This window comes from Cotesia typhae, unplaced genomic scaffold, assembly GCF_013202065.1.
Source record: "Cotesia typhae breed Kobodo isofemale line unplaced genomic scaffold, CoteBio_Ctyphae contig_26, whole genome shotgun sequence".
NCBI classification, from domain to species: domain Eukaryota; kingdom Metazoa; phylum Arthropoda; class Insecta; order Hymenoptera; family Braconidae; genus Cotesia; species Cotesia typhae.
Genome location: NW_027423732.1, coordinates 1109627 through 1131618, shown reverse-complemented (window position 1 = coordinate 1131618; position 21992 = coordinate 1109627). Strand labels below are relative to the sequence as shown.

Here is a 21992-nt window from a genome sequence, read left to right as displayed (position 1 = left end):
GAGTCCAACTTTAACCGCGTGCTCGTCTATGTCTCAATATGTACCTAGTGCCTAGGCCATTGCTCATGGTAATCCAGTTAACTGCGTTTGCTTCTCTACGTCGCGTATGTGCCGAGCTTTTGCTGTGGAAAATATTATTTTTCATTTTATCGCTTTTATCTTTCGTCGACAAATGATCTTTTTTTAGAAAATCTCTTTTATATATTTTTTGTTGCTGTGACTAATATTTAAAATCTGTTATCTGTGACTAAATTCAACTTTCTGCCTTAAATATTAGAGTTACAAAAAAATGTTTCAAACAAAACTTGTAGAGCATTAAATTTCCTACAAAAAAGGTATCTTTCATTTTTTTTGTAAGTCTAATAGTTTCGGAGTAATTTAATTTTGAAATTTACCAGGACTATAGCAGATGATTTGTTACAAATAATATTCATTCGGAAGGTTTTGGGTTCGAATCTCGGTCAAAGTTTTTTTTTTTTTTTTTAAATAATCAATTTTTTCATTCTAAAAAATTGATAGTGAATAATAATGTGATTTTTTAGAAAAATAAAAAAAAAGTGTGTGATAAAAAAGTGACAAAAAATAAAAAGAATTAATTGAAATCAATGGTGTGGCATAAATACAATTTATTGGCGCTCGCCAATAAAATAAAATTGTTTAATTTAGCTAAAGTATAAAAAAGAGAAAAAAAATAATTGGGAGAAAAAATGATGATTGACGTGGGCAATGAGTGCGTAGTCGATTGGGTACCAGACCCCATGACGATAAAATAATAAAAAAGAAATGAAGTTATCAGTGTCGGCTTATAGAGCCCAAGCTAGTGCTCACAAAAAGATCCTGTGTAATTATCAGCATCAACTTAGTTACGGTGCTACTACGCATCAAAGTTCAACTGCCAGGACACCGTCTGATCCTGCAGCACTACTATCGGGCTTAAAGGTATGTGTAATCTATTTTGGTTTATCTTATAAAGGTAGTTCACTCTCAGGGAAATAATCCGTGTTCTAGTTAAAATTTATTGACATTTCTTTTTTTTTTTTTTTTTTATTTTATTTTTTTTTTTTTTTTTTTACGGAATGGCGTATGAGAAGTTTTTTTGTCACTCACGTAACAATATATGACACATACATTACATATGTGACCATATATGACGCTTATGTGACCATATATGGCTTATATGGCACATACATTCCATATGTGCCCATATATGGCAAATATATGGCATTTATGGCAAATATATGGCATATATGGCCATATAAATGGCATATATGGGAAATGTATGTCATATATATGGCATATATGGGGAATATATGGCATACATGATGAATATATGGTATATATGGGGCATATATGGCATAAATGGGACGTACATGGGACACATATGGCATCAATATAATCACATATGATATATATATATATATATATGCATCATATATGATCACATATGTATAAAAAAATCAAAATATTACAAAAACACAAACGAGTGAGCTATCTAGTTTTTGATATCTGCAGCTTCTCACAATATCTGATAAAATTAAAATCTCTATTTATTGATTAATTGTAATTGATAAATTTAGCATGTACTTCAAGTTAAACTTGATATCATGTTAAAAATATTTGAAACCTACTTAGGCTTTTATTTTTGACTTTTATCTAAGTAGATAACTGTCACTGTTGTATTTTATATTTATTCACATTGATTGATATATTCGTATATCACATATATTTATAGATGAAAATGGAAAGACACTGATTTGCGGCACGTACGCTATTATTGACACTGACATTTACCGGAAATAATTTTTATTTCTGTATCTGGTTTTCACCGGGTAGTTTTCTATTGATGTCGGTTTTCAAGCTTCAATACGGCTCATTGATTTTTTATTAAAAAATTTTACTGATAAAATTATAAAATTTTAATCAGCCCTCGAAATTAACGAGTCAGCTTTTTTGCACAATTTTTTGCTGTGATCTTCTTATTTGTACCACATGTATTTTATCGTATCTTCTATCTTGCTGTTCTTCTATGAGTAGAAATTCTTTTTGGTTTTTTTTCTATTTTCCTTCTGTTAATTAAACATTGTACTGAATCATGGTCGCTAATTTTTTTTTATTTTCTTCAAACAATAATTAAAATTTTATTTTTTCAATTCGACCATTATTAAGTGCAATTTTTGGTGTTTGAGTATTTGAATTTATTAACTAAATAGTCGCTTGTAGTTTGTTGATCACTTGTCTGTAGGAAAGTTATTTTTGGAAATTTTAACTAAATTACTTAAAAACAAAAAAATATTTATCACGGACGCAGCTAAAAATCTGGATGATCCAACTTACACCGAGGGCACGAAATCGTAGAAAATGCAAAATAAACAAGTGGTTTGTATTTTTATTTAGTTAATAAATTTAACATTTTTTTTCAGTTTAAAAATAATTTTTTTCAATAAATTTTTGGCCTAAAATGTCACAAAAAATTTTTAGAATCCGGAGAAAAAAAAATTATTTTGATCCGTTGACCCAGACCACTTTTGCTTTGGCGACGAGTAAAAGTCATTAAACTTGTACGTGGACGGACAGGGTTCAAATCCTGACTCGGTTTTTTTTTTTTTTTTTTTTTAATAATAATTAAGGGTCCAAGATACTTTTATTTATTTTATATTTTTCTCCGATTTTTAAAAATGATAAAAAATTGTTTTTCAAAAAATTCTTGGCTTAAAGCATTAAGAATAATTTTAAGAAACTAAATCTAAAAAAATTTTTTTGATCCGTTAACCCAGACTACTTTTGCTTTGGCGATGAGTAAAAATCATCAAACTTGTACGTGAAAGGACAGGGTTCGAATCTTGGCTTGGTTTTTTTTTTTTTTTTTAAATAAAAATTGCAAAAAAGACAGTAAAAAATTTTTTTAAAAACTTTAAGCTAGAAATAACAAAAAATTTACGATAATAGGGTTGTAAAGAGAATATTCTAGTAAAAGTATAATTAAATAATTAACCAGTTTTGGTTAATAAAATTTGATATCGAGTTACCACGAGAACTCAAGGATACCGTCAAGGATAATTAAGATAGTACTAGGTCACGCAACAAACATCATCTCTTAAGCAGCGATGCATCCCAGAGGATTTTAGACAACTTGGGTACACTCAGCTTTATTTAACATATATTATTTAAACGAATTAGAAAATTAATGCATGCAAAATCTGATTTGGTTTCGAGTAAACTTAAGATCTTTAGAGAAAAAAAATTTTTTTTTAGAAAATACAGTTCTGTAAAAATAAAAATCAAATACACTTGATCGAGTCTACAGAAAAAAGCGAAATGTATTATAAATACAAAAGTATATTTATTTATTTTTTCACTCGGGTGAGAAAGCGCGATAAATTTTATTTGTAATCTAACTTTCACACGTGATATCGCGTATTTATACATCAGAGTTATTGACACGTATCAATTACAAAAAAAAAAATCTATCGTCATTGTTGATTTTTTTTTATTCAAAAAGCTTAATTTCAAACAATGCTGTCACGATCCGATCGTGACCTAGTCTTGATGTTTTTATGAATTATTTTAGCGGAAAAATAAATTGTTGGGTTGAAATTTCTTTATTTAGATGGATCTATGGAGTCGATAGAAAATTTAGAAAAAAAAATTTTTTCGATCTGTTGACCCACACAAACTTTGCTTTAGCGAAGAGTGAAAGTTGCTAAAGTTATACCCGGAAAGTCAGGGTTCGAATCCGAGCTGGGAATGTTTTTTTTTTTTATTTTAAGAAGATACGATAAAATTGTACAGAACAATATTTTGAATTACAAAATTTATACTGATCAATTTTCTTCGATTTTAATGGAAGAAAAATTATTTTTCCGGAAAATTCTTATCTTAGAGCATTAAGAAGAATTTCTAGAGGTGAAATTAAAAAAAATTTTTTTGATCCAATGACCCATGTAACATTTGCTTCAGCGAAGAGTTAAAGTTGTTAAACTTGTACGTGGAAGGACAGGGTTCGAATCCTGGGTCGGGTTTTTTTTATTTTTTAAAAGAAATAAAAATAGTCGAGCGGGAAAATTTTTAAATTAAATTTCTAAACATGTGAATTTTTTCACTTTAAAATAAAGTAAATTTATTGAGAGATAGATCAGTTTATCCATGAACATCCTTCTAAATCTAATAGAGCCTAGAAATATTAAAAGCAAACATTTATAAAAATCTGAAAGTCTATTTATTTTCCGTGGGATCGAAAGTGAACGGTTGGCAGGGAGGTCTCGAGCTTGAATTTAATAAATATAGAGTAACTTAATATTCCTTGGCAGTGGAGCAAACTTTACGGAAAATAATGGTGGATGCAGCGGTAAAAAAAGTGACGTTATTTTTTCCTCGAAATAAATCTTGGTAACTGTTATTTTTATTTTAATAAGCGCTTCTGAATAAATTACTTGTTAAAATATTCAGATTTAATAGTGTAAAATCTCGGCAGCTGTGAAGCTTGAAAAACTACGTCGATATAAGGAAAATAGAATTAATATGAGACGAATTGAGGAAAGGATAACCGGGGAAAATGGAATTATTTTTTCGCTAATTGGATTCTGGGTGGCAGCGCGGATACAAAGTTGTCCATGGTTGAATAAATAAATTTATTAGGAAAAGCAATTACTTAATCAGCAGAATCGATATTTGGAACTAGCTCCCGGATACGGAGAGTAGACAATTAATAATTAACAATTCCCAATTACATAATTAATCTACTAATGCCGAAATATAATGCGACCGAGCAGAGGGTCGCTGCTCCGGTGCCAAAAATAAACCGGTGGTATTCAAACATAAAAATTCAATCAATTATCCGATTAATCAATGGTAATCCAGTGCATTATCCCCGCTTTTGTATTTATGGAGATATATATTTATAAACACAATCTTACAAAATTTAATTTAATTTCATATAATTTTATACAACTTTATAAATCCATATAATTTTATACAATTTTACATGAATTCATATAATTTTATACAACTTTAGATAATTTTACTAAAATTTATACAATTAAAAATTTTTTTATACAATTTTACAAAATTGTATATAATTTTATACAACTGTGTATAATTTCACACAACTTCAAATTATTTTACATAAATTCATATAATTTTTTAGAATTTCTTATAATTTTTACATAGCTTCATATAACTTAACACAATGTCATATAATTTCATACAACTTCGAATCATTTTATTATAATTCATATAATTTTATACAATTTTACATGAATTTATATAATTTTATACAACTTTAGATAATTTTACTAAAATTTATACAATTATATACAATTAAAATTTTTTTTATATATTATTTTAATTGATTTTTATCTTATTGACTTTATCATTATTATTATTAAAATTTTTAATATTCTATATCTCTATAAATTTTCTTATTACATTCCCAACTTCTCCGTTAAATTATCCTCAATTTAAATTCAAGTAATCGAAAACTTGAGCGACACAACTTGACATATTAAATTAAACTTGAATTTTCAATTGATATCAAATATTCCGCTTTGCATGTCGGATAATCATAATAATTATCATTATTATCATAACTACTAATACAGCTATAATTATTAATATTTATAATATTCCCAACACGTTAATAAAGTTTCAAAATTAATTTAAGTCCTCAGATGCAACATGAGCACTCATTTTCTCTAAACATTACATCTAAAATCATGTATTTTAATTTATAATATATATATTATTCGCGTGTCACTTAAGTTTTGATCCGCCTTCATTACTTTAATTTATGTATCTAATTATAGTTAATATCCCGGGATTATTTACTAAACTGTTAATTAAACTTCTTCAACTTCCGACAACTCATTAAACATTTTTTTTTTTATTAAAATAATTTTTTTTTAAACAAATCGGATTATAAATGTCTAAATCATTGAAATTTTTGTGAATTAGCTCTTTAAAACTTCAACTTCGAATTTTTAGCTTAAATTTTGAAGTTAGAAAAAAATGTTTGGAACAAAAGTTATAGAAAATTAAATTTTCTACAAAAAAGGTTTCTTTTATTTTTTTCATAAATCGAATAGTTTCGGAGATAATCCATTTTAAAGTTCACCAAGATTAATTATTATTGAATTATTGTTATTAATATTGGACTGGACTAACTGGGTTCGAATCTCGGTCAAGTTTTTTTTTTTTTTTTATTATTTTTATGTCTACTAAAATTTCTAGTATAAAAAAACCAATTTTTAATTATTTTTTAAATAAAAAAAAAAAAAAAAAAAAATTAATTCGACCGAAAAATTCGATTCCTGGTTCCGTAAAAACTTGACCATTTTCAATTACCGTAAGCAGTGATTGAATAGATATCGTCCTAATTATTTTCGAAGATTCCGCGTATATAGATAATAAGAAAAATACGTAATAGATATAATTGGATATCCAGAGTCTAGTTAAATTCCAGAGAGTACCAATGAAAGAGGAGAATGTAATCCGAGGTCTCGAGTGAAATCCTCTGGAGCTTAACTAAATCGTAATAGTAACAGTCATCGATTTTTCTTAAACCACCCGCATGCTCTTCTACCCTACTCATCCCTCTCTGTACACCCTCACTCTCACCTTCGTTCTCACCAAGTCTCTCTGGCTCATATCGGCCTATTCATTATTTGTACTAGTATTTCTAGTCCGAGCAATCCTATTTCCAGCTTTTCTTTTTAACTCCTCATCACCGATTCCCGTCAATGTATCTCTTTAAAAGATCAAGTCTTTTATTTTATTTGCTTTATCGTCTCCGTCATTTATATAATTTTTTTCTGCTTCCCATGATTCATTACTTGTTTGTCGTTTTTTAGGCACTAACTTGGTGAAATAAATAAAAAATATAGGAGGTTGTCATGAAAAACGACCATTTTTGACTTTGGAGTCCAAAAAAAGAGAGAAAAAATTTTTTTTCATGTCTTCGGCTGTAGGATCTTTAACTAGACTCTTCAAGCTTCAAAACTCTGTATCACACTTAATTTTTGCCCCAATATTTCTCTTAGTTTTCAGCGCCCCCAATTGGAAGTAAAAATAAAAAAAAAATTTTTTTTCTTCTTTTAAAGTCCAAAAAAATATTTTCAAAAATTTTTTTCTATATCTTCGGCTATGGAATCTTAAAGTAGAGGTTCTAAGCTTCAAAATTATGCATCATACTTAATTTTTACCTCTAAATTTTATTCAATTTTCAGCGCCTCTAAATAGAAGACAAAATCAAAAAATTATGTTTTCAATATTTGAGGCTCAAAAAAAATTACAAAAAAATTTTTTTCTATGTCTTCGGCTATGGGATCTTAAAGTAGAGGTTCTTAGCTTCGAAATTGTGTATCATACTTTATTTTTACCTCTAAATTTTCTTCAATTTTCAGCGCCTCCAATTATAAGAAAAAATCAATAAAATTTTTGTTTAACTTTTTCTAGTCAAAAAAATTAAAAAAAAATTTTTTTTATGTCTTCGGCTATAGGATCTTTATCTAGGGTCCTTAAGCTTCAAAACAACGTATCACACTTAATATTCCTTTCAATATTTTTCTTAATTTTCAGCGCCTCTAAATATAAGACAAAATTAAAAAATTATGTTTTTAATTTTTGAGTCTCAAAAAAAAAAATACAAAAAAATTATTTTCTATGTCTTCGGCTGTGGGATCTCAAAATAGACTTTTCAAGCTTTAAAACCATGTACAACAATTAATAATTACCCCAATATTTCTCTTAATTTCCAGCGCCCTCATTCAAAAACCCTTAGTGATAAAAAATTTACGCTCCGAACGTTTTAATCCGAACTCTTTACTCCGAACGTTATATCCGAACTCGATGATCAAAAAATGATGAATTACAAAAAAACCCATCAAACTCTCTTAATTAGAGCTTCACTCATCGAAAAAAAAAATACTTATAATAAAATTAATCCATACATGACAGATTTTTAGCCGGGAAGTGCAATCACGAAAACTATCAATTATTTAGACATGCAACTGCACTGAAAAATCATTCAATCATCACAGGTAGTAATTATATCATTGTATTAGGGCGAAGGTTCTAAATATAGAGCAGTTTAGACAAAATAAAATTATTTGTAAATTTATTGGAAGGGTTTATGAGCTAAAACAATTTTTTTTTTATTCAATTTTTATCCTGCCCGTTCAATATTTTTTTTTTTTTTATTTCAAAGAGCAGAATATCAAAAAATCTTTAAAATAATTCCTGCAAAATCATCGTCTAGACGGGAACGATAAATTTCATCCGACCCTTTTATTCATAAAAAAAAAATCTAAATATATATATGTCGATTTGTTCTGGTTGAATTAAACAGATAAAAATATAGGTTGTTTTGATGTACGTCCAAGTGTGACGGTTGTGATAGCGAACGGTCGATTACCCGCTGCCAAACATTTCCCGGGTTCACTGTATATTCACACATAACAAGAGTTTCAATATCACGGTCTATTGTGATCATTCAAATGACTGGTGGGATGTGTCGGTGGATTCTATATTGGGATGCATATATGTGAAGCAATGTATAATGGATAATATGTAACGTAACCTGGATGGATGTGGAGAGAAAGATCTATGAATACTCATCTTGTAAATGCGCTTCTGTGCACATCAAGTATCACGAATAATGACGCCTTGAGAGAAAAGTGCATCCAATAAGTCTTGCTTTCAATGTTGTCACTGCTGACAAGAGTAGTATCTTTTTGGAGAAGGGGTGTATTGTTGTGCAGAGTGGAAAATTTTATGTACAAGATTTTTGGGGCGAAAATTGTTGGGATATATTTTTTTAGCCGAGGTTTTTTGTTTGAGGGCGCTGAAAATTTAGGGTCATTTTAGAGTTAATATTAAGTATGATACATGATTTTAAAGCTTAAGAACCCTAGATTAAAATCCTATAGCCGAAGACATGAAAAAAAATTTTTTTGTAATTTTTTTTGAGCCTCAAAAATTAAAAATATAATTTTTTGATTTTGTCTTCTATTTAGAGACGCTCAAAATTAAGAAAAATATTGAAAGGAAAATTAAGTGTGATACGTTGTTTTGAAGCTTAAGAACCCTAGATGAAGATCCCATAGCCGCAGACATAAAAACATTTTTTTTTTTATTTTTTTGACTAGAAAAGTTAAACAAAAAATTTATTGATTTTTTCTCATAATTGGAGGCGCTGAAAATTGAAGAAAATTTAGAGGTAAAAATAAAGTATGATATACAATGTTGAAGCTAAGAATCTCTACTTTAAGATCCCATAGCCGAAGACATAGAAAAAAATTTTTTTGTAATTTTTTTTGAGCCTCAAATATTAAAAACATAATTTTTTGATTTTCTCTTCTATTTAGAGGCGCTGAAAATTGAATAAAATTTAGAGGTAAAAATTAAGTATGATGCATCATTTTGAAGCTTAGAACCTCTACTTTAAGATTCCATAGCCGAAGACATGGAAAAAAATTTTAGAAAATATTTTTTTGGACTTTAAAAGAAGAAAAAAATTTTTTTTTTTATTTTTACTTCCAATTGGGGGCGCTGAAAATTAAGAGAAATGTTGGGGCAAAAATTAAGTGTGATACGGAGTTTTGAAGCTTGAAGGGTCTAGTTAAAGATCCTACAGCCGAAGACATGAAAAAAAATTTTTTTGCAATTTTTATTGAGCTTTAAAAATTAATAAAGAGAATTTCAGTATTTTTTTCTGCAAACTTAGTAATATAAATAATGACTCTTTTAACGCTTAATAGTATTTGTTGACTAAAAAATAGTAGCAGTAATGAATTCGTAAATAAAATAGGTCCGTGAGTGTGAACCCTCCTTTGTCAATGACAACACAATTTTAAGCTTTCAAAAGCTTTTTGCAAATCCGCTCGTCGGGGATCCGGATTGTCAGAGCAGACGCAGAAAAGGAAATAAAAGGTGAAAGAGTGCACAAATAGGCGTGTCGGACATAATTGGAATCGATCTGATTGCTATTCACGATACCCGCGTGAGTTTCCTAACAAGAGTACTTTTAAAAATAAAATTACGTTTAATGAAACACATTGTTGGATTTAATTATCGTTTAGAGTCCTTAGGACTTGATATAATTTTTTTTTTAAGTAAAGGATCATTAAATTTAACAATTATTATTATTATTATTATTATTTCTACATGATGCACTTTCTCTACCCCATACCACGATCATAACCACTCTCGGCTGCAATTGAGTTCAATACACATCTAGCCGCCCTTCTATCTTCACTAGACACACTTCAACCTTTCCCCCTCTTCCCTTTCACTATGCTTTACACACACGGTCATTTACACACACAGTTGCCAACCACATACCACACAAAGTAAATAAACCAAAGTGATACACGCTATTACTACCGTTATTATTATTATTAGTTATCGATACTATTTTAACAGCTTCATCTTCAGACAAATTTCATTTGTTAAATGCACACCATTAATTTGTATCAATAATCTCATTGAATTTTCTTTAGAACTACTATTCTATATAAAAAAAAAAAAAAAAAAAAAAAAAAAAAAAAACTGTGACCGAGATTCGAACCCGGCAAGTCTAGTTCAATATTACTAATATTAATATGGGAGTTAGTGACCTTGAGAAAGTTTAAAGTAGATTATCTCGGAAAGTATCGGAGTTACGAAAAAAATAAAAGAAATCTTTTTTAAAGAAAATTTAATTCTCTACAAGATTTATTTCAACTATTTTTTTGAAATTTTGATATTTTAGCCGATAATTTTAGTAAAACCCAAAATCACTTTTAATAAGATTTGTTATTAGTTCACGTGAACTTTAAAGTAGATTATCTCCGTAACTTATAAAGTCACAAAAAAAATAAAAGATACCTTTTTTGAAGGAAATTTAATTTCCTACAAGATTTGTTTGAAACATTTTTTCGTAACTTCAATACTTGAGTTGGCAATTCGAGTCCAGTTTGTTACCACTAGAAACTTGTAATTATTAGTCTTTGCAAACGTTGAATTGGATTATCTCGGAAACTATCGGATTTATTCAAAAAGCAAAGAAAATTTTTTTTGTAGAAAATTTAATTCCCTACTAGTTTTGTAACAAGCATTTTTTCGTATCTCCAATATCTGAGTTAAATTTAATTTCAAAAAAAAAAAATTATTTCAAGTTTCAAAGAAATTTTATTTTTACGCAAAGAAATTCATAAGATGTAAATATGACTATTTTTAATAAAATATACCGATGCAATCAATATAACGTGATATGCCCTAGGACACATGTGACAAATATGGGAATGAAGGCGAACAAGTTGGGTGCATTGCGCAAATAATAAGGTAATTTGTAAGCATACTCTTCAATCTTCTCTCATTTCTCTTTATATATATCTATATATATATGTGTGTATATAAAGACAGAATGAACCCTCAGTAAGTTACGCGACGAATGATATCCCTTAGGTATTCCCTTGAACTCTAGAAGACTAAGAGGGAATAAAAACAGGATGTCTGAATTGATCGCGCACTTCAGAATATTATCTATCTTCACCACTCATAACCGCAGAGTACAAAAAAATTTAAATAATAAAGACCGGTATTATTTAAATGAGTTTTTTTGGGGCTCTTTTTTAGGTCGAGTGACAGAGGGTTAAAAATGTTAAATTTCTTCTTTTGAAAAAAAAAGAGACTTGAAAGATTATGTTAAATTTCTGGGTGAAATATTCAAGATACGAAAAAATGTTTCAAATAAAACTTGTAGAAAATTAAATTTCCTATAAAAAAGGTTTCTTTCACTTTTTTCGTAACTCCGATACTTTCCGAGATAATCTATTGTAAACTTTCTCAAGGTCATACATACCCAAATTAATATTAGTAATATTGAACTAGACTTTCCGGGTTCGAATCTCGGTCACGTTTTTTTTTTTTTTTTTTTTTTTTTTTTGAAAAACTGGTATGAATATAACATGAAAAAAAATCATAAATCAAATATCCCCAATAATTTTTTTTTATTAAAAAAAAAAATTACTTATTTTTATTCTTTTGACTCACAACTCGTAAGAGTATTAAGTGATATTAAAATTTCCAAAGCAGCTTACAAAAAAAAGTTAAGCTGTAGAGTAAACTTTTTTTACCGATACGATAATTAACGAGTATTTTTTAAAAAACATTTTATTTTAAGGAAGTCCTTTTGCCATCAATATTTAATAAAAAATATTAGATTATACATAAAATTAATATTTGTCTAATAGTCTGATAGAAGGATTTATTAACTATTAATAATTTAATTTATTTAAAGATAACAATTTAATTTATTAAATTTTAATAAATATTTTTTAACATTTAATAAATATTTATTTGGGAGAAAGGTACATTTATTAATATTTAATAAATATTTATTAATAGTTAACAAATAATTATTAACAGTTAATAAATATTTTATTGAGTGTGAATTTGTCTCGCTTGCAATGTCATATGATATGAAGATTGCTTATAAACAAAAATCATCTTAACTTACTTTAAAACATTTAACGAATTATGGATTTATTATTAGTGATCGAAAAAAAGTTTTTCAATTAAGTTTAAAAAATTATGTTAGACCTTTAAAAATTCACGTTACATCGAATGGAGTTAATGTTGTTTCTCATCGAGATTTAATTTAATTTAATTTAACAGATGTGTTACATTATTTGTATTTATTTATTAGAAAAATAAAGGTTTTAACCAAAAAAAAAAAAAAAAAAAAATTGTAATGTTTATAAATTATTTGCAATCATTATATTACATCATAAGAACGTTTATTGTAAAATACTAAATTCAATCACAGCTCGACAATTAATTTTTATATTTTTAAATATTAAAAACTTTAATTTATTAAGTGAATTGAATTATTATCATGTATTCCAGTTATAGAGTTATAAAAAGTGTCAAAAGAAAATTGCTATTTTTACTTTTTATCTTAAATAAATATTTGTTAACAGTTAACAAATATTTATTAACTATTAATAAATATTTATTAACAGTTAATAAATTCTACTTAATAAATACTTATTAACTGTTAATAAATATTTGTTAACTGTTAACAAATATATATTAACATTTAATAAATAATTTATTAACTGTTGATAAATATTTATTAAATCCCATGATGTTAAAAAATCATTTATTAACAGTTAATAAAGCTTATTAAATATTAAAAAATCCCTCTATCAATGTACTATTTATTTTTTAATTTTACAAATTTTTATCGGTTATTATTTTAATTTATCTACACTTTTTGTGACTCAACTGGAGCGAAAGGACCTTCTTAAATTGAATAAACCGATTTTTACAATAAATCTCAATTTTCTAAAAATCTTTTAATTCGAAATTATCTTACTATTATTCTATATCTAAAAAAAAAAAAGTTAGTACACTTTTAACGATCAATGGAACAAGCAATACCATCAAAACTTTTTTATCAATTTTATTTCGTATTTTTTCTTTCTCCGAACAAAGGATCATATATAACACACTAGACATAGGATGGATTTGACCTCGTGTATCCGATCTTATTTACTTATTTTTCAACTTTTCTTTTTTTTTTTTTTATATTTATTTCTATAAAGATTTTTTGTCTAGTCTGTTTTATTTTTTCCTCCCTGATCTTGTCTAAAAAGTCTTCTGGTATTGACAACTTTTTCCTTGAGTATCCGACAACTGTACCAGTTCTTGTTCTTCTCTTCTTTTTCCGTCCACTACAGCCATTTTTTGCTTCTAATATTTCTTCGGGCTTTCTTTTGTGGAAGTAATGGATCTCAAACTAAATTTTCTCCGGTATTTTATTTACCTTGCAATAAAGTATTAAGCACTAAGTAATTGATCATATAGTCTAACATATAAAGTAAATACTACGGCGCTGTATTATTAAGGGTTATTGTTCAAATTTTTAAATATTAAAAAATAAATAAAAATTAGATTAGTAATTATAAAATAAATAAATAAATAAAAAAAAAAAAAATAATGGCTCCAGGGGGGATCGAACCCTCGACCTTCGCGTTATTAGCACGACGCTCTAACCAGCTGAGCTATGGAGCCCTTGATAGAGAGTTGTGCGTAGCGTGAAGTATTTGTAGGTAGGAATTTTACTGTAGAGTATAGTGTACTAAATGTGTGTAATATATATGAAAAATACGAAAAAAAAAATTGTAGGAATTTTTTCTGTAAGATATATGAATGGTTCTTGGTTCTTGTAATGTTATAGGAATCATTGGTTTATTATAGGAATGGTTCCTATGATAGTATAGGAAACAGTCTTATACAACTATAAGAATAGTTCATGAGAAAGTATAGGAATTGCTCCTATAATATTATAGGAATAGTTACTATAATAGTATAGGAATGGTTCCTATAATAGTATAGGAATGGTTCCTACAAGTATAGTGTAGGAATGGTTCCTATAATAGTATAAGAATGGTTCCTATAATTATAGTGTAGGAATGGTTCCTACAAGTATACTATAGGGATGGTTCCCTATATTGTTTAAGAATGTTCTTTATAACTTATAGGAATGGTTCTCGTATTTTCATAGGAATGGTTCTTAAAGTATTATAGGAATGAATCCTATAATAGTTTAGGTATGGTTCTCATATTATCATAGCTATGGTGTCTCTAAATGGTATGAGATGATTTCCATAATAGTGTAGGAATGGTCCCTATAAGTATAGTGTAGGAATGGTTCCTATAATAGTACAGGAATGGTTCCTACAAGTATAGTGTAGGAATGGTTCCTATAATAGTATAAGAATGGTTCCTATAATTATAGTGTAGGAATGGTTCCTACAAGTATACTATAGGGATGGTTCCCTATATTGTTTAAGAATGTTCTTTATAACTTATAGGAATGGTTCTCGTATTTTCATAGGAATGGTTCTTAAAGTATTATAGGAATGAATCCTATAATAGTTTAGGTATGGTTCTCATATTATCATAGCTATGGTGTCTCTAAATGGTATGAGATGATTTCCATAATAGTGTAGGAATGGTCCCTATAAGTATAGTGTAGGAATGGTTCCTATAATAGTATAGGAATGGTTCCCATATATATATATATATATATATATATATATATATATATATATATATATATATATATATATATATATATATATATATATATATTGTAGGAATGGTTCCTATAATTGTATAGGAATGGTTCCCATAATAGTGTAGGATTTGTTCCCGCATACTATAGGAATGGTTCCCATTATACTCTAGGAATGGTTCCCATAATAGTGTAGTAATGGTTCCCATATACTATAAGAATGATTCCCATTATATTCTAGGAATGGTTCCCATATCGTTCAAGAATGTTCTCTATAACAGTGTAGCAATGGTTCCCGTATTTTTATAGGAATGGTTCTTATAGTATTATAGAAATTTGATGCTATAATAGTTTAGGAATGGTTCTCTCGCTATTACAGCAATAGTTCCCCTATATATTATAGGAAGGTTCTCTTAAATGTGTAGGAATGGTTCCCATTGTAGGAATGGTTCCTATACTTTCATTAAAAATGGTTACTGTAGTATTATCCAAAAAAAATTTTTTATAACCACGAAAAAAATTTTTTTTGCAATTAACAGATTTTTTTCTTCTCATGACATTAGACGAGAAGTTTTTTTTTTATCTAAATTCAAAGTAAGGCTACATGACAATTTAAAACTTTAATTTCTATGAAAAACAAAAAAAAATTTGTTTTTAATTGTATTCCATTGATTTTTTTTTATTTTAAAGTTTTATAATGAAAATAATTAAGTATACGACCGCGCGGATAATAACAAAAGTTTGGGCAAAGTGTTGAATTAAAAGTAAAATACGGTGATTGAGTCTAAAATGAAAAATAAGTCTGATGAAAGAGCTTTTTTGCGGGTTTCAGGTTCGGAAAAAATAACACAAATGGAAGACTCTTGCTCTGCGGTTGAAAGTCGGCGTTTGCTTTATCTGTATCAATTTTAAGTCGAAAAACAATCAGTTTTGTTAACAGAAGCTTTGTTTTTATTTGTTATACGCGGTACTTTTCTTACCGCAGAGTACTTTTCAATCTTTTAAAAGGAACTGATGCTGTTTTTGTTTGCTTTCTGGATATTTTTTCAGGGGGAAGAGTTTGTTTATTCTTACTCAATTCAGTATTCATTGATCCTTAGGGAATGTTTGGAAGTTTGTTTGAGTTCTTTGTTGAGGGCGCTGAAAGTTGAGCTAACAATTATATGTGTTGCATAGTTTTGAAACTGAGAGATCCTAGAATGAGATAATGTAGCCGAAGACATTAAAAAAAAATTTTTTGAGCTCTAAAAGTTAAAAACAGGATTTATTAATTTTTGTTTCTAATTGAGGGCGCTGAAAATTAAGGAAAATTTTGAGGTAAAAATTAAGTATGATACATCATTTTTAATCTTAAAGACTCAGCTTTCAGCTCCTATAGCCGAAGACATGAAAAAAACATTTTTAAAATGTTTTTTTGAACCTCAAAAATTAAAAACAGAATTTTTTGAATTTTTCTTTCTATTTAGAGGCGCTGAAAATTAAGGAAAATTCTTAAATAAAAATTAAGTATGATACATGAATTTGAAGCTTAAAAAGTCTTTTTTAAGATCCTACAGCCGAAGACATGAAAAAAAAATTTTTTGTAATTTTTTTTGAGCCTCAAAAATTAAAAATAGAATTTTTTGAATTTTTCTTTCTAATTAAGGGCGCTGAAAATTGAGGTTAATTTTAAAATAAAAATTAATTATGATACATGAATTTGAAGCTTAAGAAGCCTATTTTTAGATCCTTTAGCCAAAGACATGAAAAAAAAATTTTTTGTAATTTTTTTTGAGCCTCAAAAATTAAAAACAGAATTTTTTGATTTTTACTTCTTGATTTCGGGCACTGAAAATAAATAAAGATTCAAGGATTAAAATTAAGTGAGATGGATATTTTTTATCCTTAATGATTCAGCTTTCAGCTCCTGTAGCCAAAGATTTAAAAAAAAATTTTTTTTACTTCCAAAGTTGAAAAAAAAAAACAAAAAAATTGAAATTTTCTCGTGTAGTTTTCGAAACTTCGTACCCAATATTTCATTTCCCAAGAAAAAGAAGTACAAAATCCGATTATGAATGATTCAGATGTTGTCTTGTAATAAATAATACAACCCATTGGATTATTATAAAACAAACGGCTTAGTAATCTCATCGCCCCGAAATATATAAATAAAAGCATAAATCACCTTCTCCCGTTTCCCTTTCGACAAAAAAATAAAGGAACCAAGTAGAGTTAAACGCTCCCTATTTTATAACTTAATATCAACACTATCAGAACATTGCTCGCGATAAATAAAATTCTAGGGACATTTATCGTCTAGACTGTATCAATACTTTCGGTATTGGTGTTTCTCACAATCTCGAATCTTCAATATTGAATAAAACAAACTTTTGCTGAAAAAACTTTCGCTATAACTCAGCAATTCGCACATTTTTTTTTAATAATTCACAACAGAGTAAAAGAACCAAATATTGACCAGAGATAAGAGCTCAATTGTTAAAAAATTAAATGTTACACAACGTAAAAAAAAAAGATTTTTTTTTTTATTTTATAGAATTTTTCCTCCCAAACATCTATAAAGTCCTAAAGTCTTAAATTTTTCGAGATTCTGAGGGTGAGAACAGACAGATGGATTCAAACGCTCCAGTTGAGTAACTTTGTCCCAGCGTAAAGTTTAATCCTCTGTTACGTGCATTATTCAGTACACTAGTTTTCACAAAAGATTATCTGTATAGTTATTAGCATAATTAATTATAAGATTAATTAATAGGTACTGTTTGGAAAGTTCTCGAGTTAAAAAAATCCTTCGTTTAATTAAACATTTTTTTTTAGATCACTTCTAATTACAGTAATTGTCGATGGATTTTTTCTGTGCAAATATTGTTTCTGATTTCAAATTGCTACGTATTTCTGAGGAGAAGGAAAAAGTATCAAATATTGATCAGGCAGGATAAGAACTTAATTTTTAAAGAAACTAGGGATTTAATGTTATATTCAAGACGTAACAATTAATTTTTAATTATATACTGCATTTTTATAATAAAAAAAGAAAAAAATAAGTCTGCATTGATAGAATGATTTATTAAGTATTAATAATTAAATTTATTTAAATATAATAATTTAATTTATTAAATTTTAATAAATATTTTTTAACATTTAATAAATATTTATTAATAGTTAACAAATATTTATTAACAGTTAATAAATATTTTATTGAGTGTGAATTTGTCTCGCTTGCAATGTCATATGATATGAAGATTGCTTATAAACAAAAATCATCTTAACCTACTTTAAAACATTGAACACATTATGGATTTATTATTAGTGATCAAAAAAAAGTTTTTCAATTAAGTTTAAAAAATTATGTTAGACCTTTAAAAATTCACGTTATATCGAATGGAGTTAATGTTGTTTCTCATCGAGATTTAATTTAATTTAATTTAACAGATGTGTTACATTATTTGTATTTATTTATTAGAAAAATAAAGGTTTTAACCAAAAAAAAAAAAAAAAAAAAAAATTGTAATGTTTATAAATTATTTGCAAGCATTATATTACATCATAATAACGTTTATTGTAAAATACTAAATTCAATCACAGCTCGACAATTAATTTTTATATTTTTAAATATTAAAAACTTTAATTTATTAAGTGAATTGAATTATTATCATGTATTCCAGTTATAGAGTTATAAAAAGTGTCAAAAGAAAATTGCTATTTTTACTTTTTATCTTAAATAAATATTTGTTAACAGTTAACAAATATTTATTAACTATTAATAAATATTTATTAACAGTTAATAAATTCTACTTAATAAATACTTATTAACTGTTAATAAATATTTGTTAATTATTAACAAATATATATTAACATTTAATAAATCGGATTTAATAAATAATTTATTAACTGTTGATAAATATTTATTAAATCCCATGACGTTAAAAAATCATTTATTAACAGTTAATAGAGCTTATTAAATATTAACAAATCTTTCTATCAGAGAGTTTAATGAATTATTGATGAGTTTTTGTGTAATTCATCATTTTTTGATAATTAAGGGTTTTTGGTTTGGAACCTTTACATTGATAAAAACATTAATTATATTTTTTTTTTCGTTTTTTTTTTTTTGTTAAGGAAGACTGTTATATCTCAAGCGGTATCCAAATTCAAAATAATTACTTACCAGCAGGATTTAATTAAAATATAATGTGATTACACTCGAAGTAGTAAAGACTATTGTTAGTCAGACATATTGTTTCCTAACTCTGTTATACATGCTCGAGCTGCAAGAGTACAGCACAGTCATTCATAATAATGTGTACCGTAATATGTACGCCGTAAATTCGCCAGATATTTCCCTCCCTCCCCCCACCCTGCTCCTCTCGTTATATTTACATGAGTGTCAAGTGAACAAAAGCACTTGTGCTTAAACAAAATTAGTCAAACGCGAGGTGCTGAATCTTCAAATGTCAGGTACAGAGAATTATCATGATTTGTGCTGAATTCCCGCCGCTTTAATTTTAAACAAATTTTTCGTTGTTTATTAAGCTGATAGAAAGATTTGTTAATATTTAATAAGCTTTATTAATTGTTAATAAATGATTTTTTAACATCATGGGATTTAATAAATATTTATCAACAGTTAATAAATTATTTATTAAATACGATTTATTAAATGTTAATATATATTTGTTAACAGTTAACAAATATTTATTAACAGTTAATAAGTATTTATTAAGTAGAATTTATTAACTGTTAATAAATATTTATTAATAGTTAATAAATATTTGTTAACTGTTAACAAATATTTATTTAAGATAAAAAGTAAAAATAGCAATTTTCTTTTGACACTTTTTATAACTCTATAACTGGAATACATGATAATAATTCAATTCACTTAATAAATTAAAGTTTTTAATATTTAAAAATATAAAAATTAATTGTCGAGCTGTGATTGAATTTAGTATTTTACAATAAACGTTCTTATGATGTAATATAATGATTGCAAATAATTTATAAACATTACAATTTTTTTTTTTTTTTTTTTTTTTTTTTGGTTAAAACCTTTATTTTTCTAATAAATAAATACAAATAATGTAACACATCTGTTAAATTAAATTAAATTAAATCTCGATGAGAAACAACATTAACTCCATTCGATGTAACGTGAATTTTTAAAGGTCTAACATAATTTTTTAAACTTAATTGAAAAACTTTTTTTTGATCACTAATAATAAATCCATAATTCGTTCAATGTTTTAAAGTAAGTTAAGATGATTTTTGTTTATAAGCAATCTTCATATCATATGACATTGTAAGCGAGACAAATTCACACTCAATAAAATATTTATTAACTGTTAATAAATATTTTTTAACTATTAATAAATTAAATTATTATATTTAAATAAATTAAATTATTAATAGTTAATAAATCCTTCTATCAGTGTGTAAAAATTTATTAAGCATAGCTTTTAAATATAGACCAGTTTAAACAAAAAAATTATTTGTCAATTTATTAGTTGAAACAAGTCTTTGTAATTTTAACTTGTAAACTATAGTTCTTTTTTTATTAAATATATTAAAATAAAAATATAATTGTAATAATTAACGTTACAGCCGATAGCTCAGACTTATTTTTTTTTATTATAAAAATTCAGAATATTTCTGTGAATGTTTAAATTTTTATTTTAATAATTAAAAATCAGCTATTAATTTGAGCGTTTACCTAATTAAAATAGTTAACATATTTTACGCGGCCGAGTTGTTTCAGAATACTAGCGTAAACTTTGTTATTTTAATTAATGAATATTATATATTTTCTCAACTATTAATTTTTTTTTAATTCCTAAATTATAGAGATTGTATAAAAAAATGTAATCTTTTTATATAAAATTTACCATCATGAACAATATGATTTTTATCCGTAAAATTATTTTTTTTATGTGTCATATTAGTACAGCATCGAGATATATGTGAATAGTCTTGCGAAAATCGTTGATGGAAAAGACATAAAAGATTTTTGTCTGGTAAAAAATAAGAAAAACCTATATATTATTAAAGTTAATAAAACGGGATAATTACTGGTCATACAAAATAAAACGTTCATTTTTATTATTGACATAACAGTTATTATTATTGATTCGCTCTACTTCCAGACGCAGACGATGTGCTCACACATAAAAGCGAATTTAAAACAAACCGAGTGCTATTTTTATTGCCGCTATTTAACTCACTGTTACTTCAACAAAAGTCGTTTCGATGTTAAGCATCAGAATAAATAATAAAAATTTTAATATTTTATATAATATAACATATTAAATATTATTCTCTCTGAATAGTAAAAGTATGAATTATTAATGTTCTCGGAACAGAGTTTCGTTAATAGAAAAAATTACGACGCTTGTGAGTAAAAAAGATGGAACGGATACGTGGAGTCCAGAGTTCGATTCCCGAGAGAGGTGGAAGAAAAAAATTTTTGTCTGGTATTTTGTTTTGGGAAGGGAAAATATATGATGCCGTCGAAGTCAATTTCCAAAGGAGAATATCATGCGAAGCCTAGCTTTGGGCTTCTGATTTAATAACTGAACTCTGGTATAACTATTATATCGATATGGGTGGCTGTGTGAGTGTGTGTTGGCGGGTAATAGGTTAGAGGTTGAGAAATATGAGAGGGTTAAGAGGTGGCTCTTGGCCACGTACGAAGTTAAGTAGTTTCTATCTCATTAGGGGAAAAAAATGTTGTATTTTTTATTTTAAATGTGTGTGAAAGATTAGGTATACTTTTTTATTTTAAATGTGTGTGAAAGATTATGTATACTTATGTTTTTAAATATATGATTTATATCTGTTTATGTGATTTGGGAAAATTATATAGCAACTACAGGAGCAAAAACAATATTAACAAGACCAAGAACAAGAATAAAAGTAAGAACACCAAGAACAAGAACAACAAGAA

The 21992-nt window shown here is 26.8% G+C and overlaps 1 protein-coding gene and 1 non-coding gene across 2 annotated transcripts in view; one reads left to right on the top strand and one right to left on the bottom strand.

The window, feature by feature from the left end:
• Positions 1 to 783: 783 nt before the first annotated feature.
• LOC141525474 (uncharacterized) overlaps positions 784 to 21992 on the top strand; it is a 73546-nt gene continuing 52337 nt past the window's right edge. Inside the window, exon 1 of the mRNA XM_074239988.1 lies at positions 784 to 939. Coding sequence (XP_074096089.1) covers positions 784 to 939 — 156 coding nt within the window. The remainder of the gene's footprint in view (positions 940 to 21992) is intronic.
• On the bottom strand, positions 13979 to 14052 carry Trnai-aau (transfer RNA isoleucine (anticodon AAU)). Its single transcript has one exon. It is a non-coding gene; the product is annotated as a tRNA-Ile (tRNA).